General features: G+C 47.2%; 1 protein-coding gene across 1 annotated transcript in view; it reads left to right on the top strand.

Moving 5' to 3' along the window:
- The first annotated feature begins 5,220 nt into the window (after positions 1-5,220).
- The window catches only part of LOC135816885 (uncharacterized), a 12,116-nt gene continuing 7,336 nt past the window's right edge, over positions 5,221-10,000 (top strand). The window contains exon 1 of the mRNA XM_065329989.1: positions 5,221-5,574. Coding sequence (XP_065186061.1) covers positions 5,401-5,574 — 174 coding nt within the window. The 5' untranslated portion in view covers positions 5,221-5,400. The remainder of the gene's footprint in view (positions 5,575-10,000) is intronic.

Here is a 10,000-nt window from a genome sequence, read left to right as displayed (position 1 = left end):
CAAACTTCGCTTTTTGTACTTGCTGGCTGCTGTATTTCTACCTGAAACCATATTAGCTACATGTATATAAGTGTGTGTTTTAGTTATTACATTTTTATGTGACGGCGTTCCACTGATGACAGTCACAAGAAAACGTTATGGAACTTAATTTTCTTCATTTTTTGCTGTTGTTATGAGTGCACAATTTATCTTATTAATATATAGCCACTCCTGATTTTTCTCAACTAATTTACTTGTTGATCCTTATACATGTACTAGTACATGTACATGTACATTAGTACATATGCATGTGCTTCCATAGCCGCTTCTTGGCCCACCGCTCGCCATCATTTTATTGAGTAATCAGCACGTTTGAATGTGCGAAGTAAAAATACAATCCAGCCAACCAGGAGCAGAGCTATCGCACACAAGCCACGCAAGCCACACTGGCCCACACTGAGTATCCGCGCGTGTGTGGCTCTGAGTAACTCATACCGATTTGTGGCATGCCAGGTGGCAATCCTCAGACGATGCACAGCTCTTTTTTTCTTTTAGTGATTGGTGTAGTTCGGAGAGCGTTTGTAGAGTGTTGTGAAGATGTATGGGTAGGATCCACAGCTAGGAATAAGTATGGTATTCAATATTAAATTTTTTAAATTGTTAATGCAATGCTATAGATGGGAATCCGTTTGGTTGAGGTCTGGTGCATGTACATGTAGGTGTGGAGTGTAGGACATACATTGTACATGTATACATACTTTTTACGCTCGACACATTGGCACATTCTGGTCGAAAAGCATTGAAATTGGCAGAACTATAAAACGATTATGGCGGGCAATTCCTCGAATTCTGCTCCTCCTCCAATTATACCAAACATGCATGGGACATACTTTTTAAGTACAAGAAATGTACCACCACTGTATACCGGTTTCCTGCCGTTATTATCCGCCAAGGCCTACTACATGTAGTACTTTGACAGCAGCAGGAACGTTCTCACCTACATGTACATGACTGTAGACTATTTGCTTCCGCAACATTCGGTGCTTGTACATACCTTAGCGATCCCCTCTTTACAAGTCTCGAGTGTACTGGTGCCATTGTGTACATACCAGCGTAGTGAAGGTGGCAATGATCGGAGCTTCTACCCACTTACCCGTACGTTTGTAAGTTTCCAACATTATCATGCTCAGCGCCAAGTTTCCAACAGCAAAACACTGCGATGCATACGTGTGTTACTGAGTCACAATGACAATTATAACATTGAGGAGGTTGATTTATGACAAACTTTGAAAGTACCGGTATGTTGCCTTTCACAGGTGCCACGTTCTACAGACACCATGCAGTCTCAAAAATCTCAAAAACGCCCATCGGGGATGCCCGTAGGGGCAGCGGGGCACTTACATGTATACATACAAGCACCGTGTGGACAGTCGGATCGAGTGCACAATACGGTCAGTGGGTCATGGTTAGTGGGATGACATACCATCGTACAGGCTATGGGTTGGGTATTACTATTAGCCTCCAGCTACTGTAGCTGCACGCCAATTAAGGTGACGGTGCTATTCATGTCACCCAATTGCTATCACCACAACACCGCCACTGCAATGCACTATCGCCCCAAGCCTGGCGATGCGGCTTCCAGCTAGCCTTGCACAGCCCACACGGCCGGGCTCCACATAATCGTGACACGCACGACACACGTGGCGACACTCATTATCGGATATTCATTCCGGATCAGCATTCTAATGATTGTCGGAGCGCTCCATGATTTCTCCAGCCTCTTGGATGGTGGTGGTTCGGGATATGTTCTTAAGCCTGGAACGATTACACTATTATTATTAAGGCTCACACGACTAAGACTAAGGTCTGCCTGGTTCATGGATGCTGCCTTGCCTCTGGCTGTGAGCTAATGTAGGAGTTGCACTGGGAATTGGCACACAAGCATGGCATACCATGATTGAGTAGTCTGCAGCTGTTCAGGTCGCTGCGCTCAGCGGTCCCCTGGAGTTTGTCAATGGTTGCCAGGCCAAGCACACGACGTACATGAATTTGCGCTGACATCTCTTCAAAACTACTCCACACGCATGCAGTACAGTACAGTCCTGGCACTACTGACTGAAGACCCTGACAATCAAGGCTTACAAGAAGTACTTTCATTCAGTGCCAATAAGGCTCAAGACAAACAATGTCAGCTCGACGAGTTCTCACCTCTCGTAGAAGAGTCCACATACGAAGCGCACCGCCATGAATTGAAAGCCTGACCATCCCTATCCAGCATGGTGGACAGTATTACCAGTGCAGTACTTGGTTGACGTCTCCCGGATTGTAGGATGCATGCACGCTGTTCATGGCTTTGGTATGGTGGCTGTTTGACTGTGGGCACTCCCCTCCGTCTCCAGACCACTTCATCTCAGCGGTTAGCATTGTTAGAGAAAAGAGGAGGTGTGAGGTAAGACTAGGTAGAGGGGCTGAATACATAGTGCGAAGACAAATACCAAAGGAACTCTGGTAGTGAGGAGTGTGGTCAGTTAAAAAATCGGAATTTCCCAGGGTTAATGTACATCCTTAATGTTATAAGTTACTTGTTTCGCTTTTTCAGTTCGATCAAAGTTCGTGACAGAGCCATAGTACTGAACTTCGATGTGTAGTTCAAGATCTTGGACACCTTATTGATAGAAATGGACTCAGATGGAGAGCCAAGGTTTAATTTATACAAAAGAGAAAGACCAAGGAACTACAAGTTACACTATACTGTCCACTAACACCACCAGCTACTAAACAAACAGCTCATGCAATAACATTGCACGACACTGATCGACGGCACTGACGTTCTACAACTAACTGGCTAACAGCTCTAGCACATTTTGGATGCGCACTCCAACAGCCTTCCAACTTGGAAGGTTCTAAGCTGAACTGATTGTTTAGTAACTGGTGGTGCTAGTGGACAGTATAGCGTAATTTGCAGTTCCTTGGTCTTTCTCTTTTGTATAAATTTAACCTTTAATATTGATAAGAAACTTTATTCATTGAACGAGTCCTGGGTGAGTCCTGGATGAGTTACGGAATAACATAGAGGCACCCGCGCGCGTTGTTGTTGTTGTTGTTGTTGTTGTTGTTGTTGTTGTTGTTGTTGTTGTTGTTGTTGTTGTTGTTGTTGTTGTTGTTGTTGTTTGCACCAAAACAGGCCGTACTGTATTATACAGTATGCTCTATAAATACAGATGAAGGGGCAAGGCTGCATCCTGCGATGTATAAGAGTATTCTTTATACACCATACTAGTACTAGTGCGGAAATGCTCTGCAAGCGCTCTTCAGTTCTACTTACCCACTAGCACTACTAGTACTAGTACTACTGACTAGTCTAGAGTACGGTTCAACCAGTACCAAGGCCCAGGCTCCATAACTACATTGTATGTGTTCGCCATCATCAATGGAATTCCCGCGTGTCAGTGTTGCATTCACTTTAGCTTCAAGCACTTCACTTCCTCTAAGGGTAGGCATGGTAAGTACTGGTAGGCTTCGGTCCTTGAAGTAGATAGTGAAATACACATATGCATAGTTGACCGTGTGTGAGATTTGCACCTGGAACATACCTGACACACTCAGTGACTGCATCACATTGCTCCAAAGTGTACAATGTACAGTTGTGGCCACAGGAATCCGACCCATGACCCGAAAGCAGGGCCAAGGCTACCGGTAATGCGGCCGCTGCGGCCTTTCGGATGGGTTTTGGGCCATGGGTGAAATGGAAATGCGCGGCGCCGCTTTGACTCGTGGGACGGATTTCTTTGGCCAGGGACAGTACTGTAGCACTAGGACTTAGGAGCTCGTACATGGACGGTAGTAGTAGTAATGATGATGAGCATTATAATATTATGAACCACTGAGTAGTGCTTCAAAAAAGTATTAAAAACTAGAATAGTTTCACAGACCACAGTACTCCCGCTATCCCTGGTGGTTTATGTACTCTTGCTGGTACTGACCCAATCCCTGGTGTGGCGCACTACAAAAACGTAATGCTAATACTAATAGACAATCCTCCTTGTGTTATTTCTGTAACTTAGAACCTTCCAAGTAATTTAGTTGGAAGGCTGTTGGAGTGCGCATCCAAGATGTGCTGCTAGCCAGTTAGTTGTAGAACGTCGGTCACGTCGGTCAGTGTCGTGCAATGTTATCGCATGAGCTGATTGTTTAGTAACTGGTGGTGTTAGTGGACATTATAGCGTAACTTGTAGTTCCTTGGTCCTTTTCTTTTCTATAAATTTATCCTTCGCTCTCCATCCGAGTCCATTCTACCAGACAATCACTACGAAACATCAGAAATGCCCGAATGTGACACGTGAAGTGGTGTGCGCCACACGTGTTCCTTCAGACACGTTCAGTGTCTAGCTAGCTACTCGATCAAGGACCTACACGACCGGCTACTGTTGCTGTGGCTGGCCCTAGGCCCTGCGTCCTATCATAATGAGGTGTGTCCGCACCCACCCCAATCCTGTTATTTAGCCATTCCAATGGCATTATCTATACAGTCAGTGTACTATGGTTACGCTTAAAATGCGGTATGTGTGTGGGTAGTGCAAACACTAACAAGTGACAGTCCTGCCATTACTCATTAGCCTGATTAGGATGGTCCAGAATGAACTTTTTCGCTGTTTTCGCGTCCTGTGAGGCTGTGACCATGAGGCATGACCCCAGCCCAGCCATTAGGCATGTACCATGTGTATACGTGTAGTGTAGAGGGAATACTTACCTATGCTGTCAGGTTGCGATTACCTCTTCCGGGGTGCCAGAAGGAACGGCGCGAGAGGCTTTCAAGGCGTCACTTCATTATCCTCTTGACCCTGCAGCAGCCACCGGAAAACGCACTCCTCTCGCCTTTCCGAATAGCTTAGCATCTCCGCAGCACGTGCTCTGCTCCGCCGCTTCGTGTGTGTGCCACGCTGTCGCCTTGTGAGCGTACATGTACGTGACAAGATTGATAGTTCGCTAGGCAAGGCTATAGTATAGTATAGGCCAGCTAGGCTATTCTAGTATAGGTCAGCTAGGATATGACCGGCTTTGCATCAGGCATGCTATCTGCAGTAATTTCGCAATACTCAGCATTCTACCCGACGATCGGGTTGTGCGGCATGAATGATGCACGGTTGAGCGTTCGGCCGAGCCATAGAGAGCCACACACACGCCGTACACTGGTTCCCGCGGATCCTTCCACAGACGTTTGTTGGAGATAAAAAGTGAGAACACACTCCGCACAGTAACGTTCTCGCAGTCTTCTTGCGTTTTTGTGCGGTAGCGACTGTCACACCAGGAGGCAGAAGAGAACAGTGCGTCCGTGTAGTGTTGGACGGTGCTGTCAAAAGGCGCCAACAGCCATACGGCTGAGCTAGCGGAGGAGGTGTCCGGCCTGTTTGCGTGGACAACATGGACTACAAGACCATCAGTCACCAGTGGGATCTGGCTGTGCAGTACTGGCAGGCGGGCCGCTACGAGCAGTCGTACGAGTGCTTCGACGCCATTGAGGACCCTCCGATGGCCATCGTCTTCAACGTAGCTGTGCTGCAGATGATGCACGAGGAGTATGACATAGCCCATGAGGTAAGTCAACGTCAAGCGTAACACAACGACTACGGACTAGTGATTATTATAGGGAGAGTTCACGCGGTTTGGCCCTTCGTGGAAGAGTGTGAACTGGCAACGTGCGAAAACCACAACGTCGGCGCGTGGACAGTGCGAGTCAGGGCCTAGCGCCTAGGGATGCGACTCCCGGATGCGAATCGCACATGAACATGACTGTGATGCGGTCTTTGCGCAGGCTGACGCTGTCTCTGGCACCCGCGCCCTGACGAACAGGATGGAGTATCAGTATTACCGCGGTACTTGTCTGCAGCAGATCTGCAAAATAGTGCAGGGCTAACAAGAAATATTCATAGCAGGCCATTGGCTTGGAATCGTTGTAGGCGTGAGGTGCATTGAATTTTGTGCGTCCAATTAGCCCATGCGTCCATGAGTCCAAGAGCCCATACGTCAGCCTTTACAAACAAGAGCGCGTGTGTGTTTTCCTATGACTGCTCGTGCGTGACTTTTGGAAAAGCATTTTAGAAGTGTCGTGAACATGCTCTTACATGCACATTGTACTTGTAACAACAAGCCTGATAAAATCTACTCCCCGCGGGGAAACATAATTGGGTGATGCCTTGTTTTCGTGCCTGCGATTTCCAAAAGAGGCGCGGTGAAAATGAAAGGTCGCCAGGGCTACAGGGGATACGTTTGGAGAGCATAAGAAGAGCCGCGATAGGCGAGAGATGAGGAGGACACTTATGTAGAGATTTTGTTACCGTTCGCTTTGTAGAGGCGGATGTTTGACGTGGTATATGTACATGTTGTGGCGATTTCCTTGATCCATTTTCTTATCCGTAAAACTACGTAGCAGAATGCGAAGGTAGCATGGGACTTGTCGACCCATCCTGGAGAATCCTTGTAGCAACACGTCCGTGCGATGGGTCATCAGCTGGAAACTGTCTCAAGCCAAAGGGAAGGATTCGCTCAGTATGGAGTTTCAGTTGGCGGTTTGACCCTATAGTACCCAGTTAGGCTGCACATATCTTAGTGGGGGTGTGGCTGTATTCTGGCCATCTCTACAACTACTTGTATTGCTGATAATGTGGTAAAGAGCTCCAATTGGTAGTCACTGTTGACTGAGCACCAGTGACAGTGGTTGGCACTAACACCTACCTGTACCTGGCCAGTGCGGACTCGTGCAAAAGAACTTCACGTCAAGACTGTTGATGGGAATCCATCAGTGGAAGTGGACTCTCAAGGTGATGTTCCTGTCCAATGGCAATACCATACCAAGTTACTACTGCGGGACTCATGGTGACGTGTCGTGTGACTGAACAACGTCGTTACAGACCGTAAATGTGATTGAAGCGAAGCGTGGTCTGCTTTGCTCTGGTTTACAAACGATTATGCTGACTCCTCTAAAATTCCCATTGTTCATTATCCAGCGGACCATTTTTTAAGTGTGAATTCATTGGTTAGCTGGCTGCCATGCCTGGGGGAGCATCGATATAATATTTCGGACTAAACTCTCCTACTTAAATACTTGAGTCGTCATCCCACGACAATATTCCAACACCTACACTTCTCATCCACTCACTACTCTGTGTGGTTGCATGATGATCCTGGGAGTCGGAGACCCAGTTGGGTCCAGCTGTGCTGCTAAACTGCCATGTCATAGTGCAGAGTTCGACCCACAACACCTAGTACCTGGTCCTTGGGCTAGGACACCAGCCTGCGCACAGTCCCATGTGGACTGTCAGTAGCGATATCAGGAATGATAGCTACAACGTACATGTATATTGTGAGACTAAGAGGCTTTTCTTTGCCTTAGCGACGTCATGCCAATCCTGCACTGCGTGTACGTGTAGGCTGACGGTGTAGCCCTTTCCCAAAGGTGCTCGCCCTTTTTTTCGCCTTTTTTGGCCCTTTTTGGAAAAGCCCGTTTCTTTCGCCCTTTATTGCGTTTTTTGGTGAATATCGCCCTTTTTGAGCTTTTTTAGCTGAAAAAGTGCTAAATCTGTTTGCTCATGCATGCGATCACAGTTTCCGAGGGCTCGATGGGCCTTGGCACGCCGCTTTTTTTTGGGGGGGGGGGGGGGGGGTTCGGGCAACAAGTTGTTGAAGCTTGTACCCGGTATACAGAATGCAGTAAAAAGTGGGTTTTTTTAATTTTACTTCCTGTTTTGCCTTTCGTGGAACCATAAATGGAAGAGTGCGTATTGAATTCTCAGCTTGAGTTCATATCTGAACATGTATCATGGGTATGCTTCACTGAAAAAAGAGCACTTTTTGCCTGTTTTCACTGAAAAATGAGCACTTTTTCAGCATATTTTGAGGGACGCGAAAAGCACTAAGTGCGAATTAAAAGAGCACCTTTGGGAAAGGGCTAACTGCGTGTACTCGAAGTAAAACTGAAACAAATGAAAGAAACACACAAATGAAAAAAAGGTATTGAAATATATAAATTGTCACGCGGGAACGCTCTGCTACTTGCACGTATATCAAAGTGTGGCCGTGGCACGACTCTCATCTCGTTCTATCCACAGTCAGCATCATCGCAAGGATAGCCTAATCCCCGTCGACCAATATTGCAATGCCAATGCCAATGGCAAGGCAATGGTGACCTTCCCACCCGTGACTAGGTGTTGGCGGATAATGCTCGGTAATATGGGATATAATGCTCTCAGAAATGCTCCACAAAAGGCCATATAATGCTCCAAATAATGCTGATAATGCTCCGCCGGATGAAATATAAACACCTGAACCTTGCAGTATTGGGCTAAGAAAAACCAATGCCTCCCCAAGGTGAGTGCTTCCATCAAATACTACGGAACAAAACCGGGCCTCTTTCAGTTCTTCCTTCAGCTGCTTTACTTCCTCCTCTAGGAGGAACGGCACATAGAGTGACAAGTGGCTCGAGTCAGTCAATCTTTCGTTTCTGTCAGACTCCAAAAGCGGTCGTAAGTAATCAACCTTTGCGAGTGGGATTCCTGCTTGCAACATAGAACGCACAATCTGGATCCGCCGCAGACTCGGCTGAACTAACGGCCCAAGTAAGACCGGTGCCAGCTAGAGCCTTCCCAAGTCGTTTCTGATACGCCAAGAAGGACTCCTTGACCAGCTTCTGCCTCTGAGTTTCCCTCTCCAAACGGGACTTTCCTTGTTTGTGTCTCGCGGTAGCAATATGGGACATGATTATACTCTTCTTCCCTGACAATGTTGTATGGCATGGCAGGCACACTAACTTGCCACAGTCGCTTTTGAGCGGCTCATCTGGGAACTCCCGCACCCGTGTTTCGGCACTGATGGCCACTTCAGTGCTCTGTCCATGAGCTACTCGCGTCCTTTTGGAAACATTTTCAGACTTGGTAATAGCTGTTTTCTGAAAAGACCGCTTCCTCGCTATCGCGGCAGGATCTGCAGTTTCCAACTCGACGACGCCACTATCATCAGAGGACCCCGCCAAAAGCTCATCTGGAGAAAGCCCAGCTTCCTCCCAATCCCAAGAACGGCATCGCGGCGAGTCAGCTATCAGCGTTGGCTGCTAGTTAGCTGGTCTTACACAATGGTCAATGTCCGGTGAAAGTCCCGGAGCGTTACTCTTCGATAAAGACATGGACTCTTGCTTCGATGAAGAATGTTTTTTTGTAACATTGTGGACGGTAACCGGGTAAGGTCTGGAATGTGTGCGTGTGCGCACCTCCGCGCTCCGTGCTGGCTCACATTTGTTTCGTTGGTTCGGCGTTTTTACCTGGATCTTCAAAAAGTTAGTTGCTGGCCGAAGATAAACTACAGTACAGGGATCGAAAGTTTCTGCGAGAGTTGCCACACTGTGTTGGACCACATGCATACCTAGCTAGCACTACTGCATGCAGTATTGCCCGGCCTGGCACTGCGTGCCACGATCTGTTTGGTACCATGCATGATGATTGATGTGTACGGTGGTCTATCGCTTGGAGTAATACATCGCGTATGTAATACATGTTTCCAAGACTACCGATACGAATCTGTACATGACGAATTGACGATGTGTGTAGATCTACTACTAGTATGCAGTCATGTAGAACGTCGTATACGCGTATTGCCATTTTTGGCCTCGTAATGCTTTATAATGCTCGTAATGCTCCGGGTGGTGTATAATGCTCGATATAATGCCGGCATTATCCGCCAACACCTACCCGTGACCTTTACTGGCGTTAGGTCTCAGGGTCAGACTCAGTGAAGCATGCCAGGTAGATCTACTCCGTGCTCACGTGTACACACAAAGCCAAGCACCCCCCCCCCCCCTTCTCCAGGTCAAAATGGTTTACTTTCGCATTGCATGGCAGAAAAATATTACATACGACGTAATGACCTTCATTGCTGACATAATAATAATACTACATTTTGTAGGTAATAGTCATTGGCTTCAAGTGCGCCAAGCTCAATGACGAATGCCGGGATCTACCGACATGATTGTAGA

This window comes from Sycon ciliatum, chromosome 1 (genome assembly GCF_964019385.1).
Source record: "Sycon ciliatum chromosome 1, ocSycCili1.1, whole genome shotgun sequence".
In the NCBI taxonomy this organism is placed as follows: domain Eukaryota; kingdom Metazoa; phylum Porifera; class Calcarea; order Leucosolenida; family Sycettidae; genus Sycon; species Sycon ciliatum.
The sequence above is the reverse complement of the archived record's forward strand: the minus strand, read 5'-3'. Positions and strand labels throughout refer to the sequence as shown.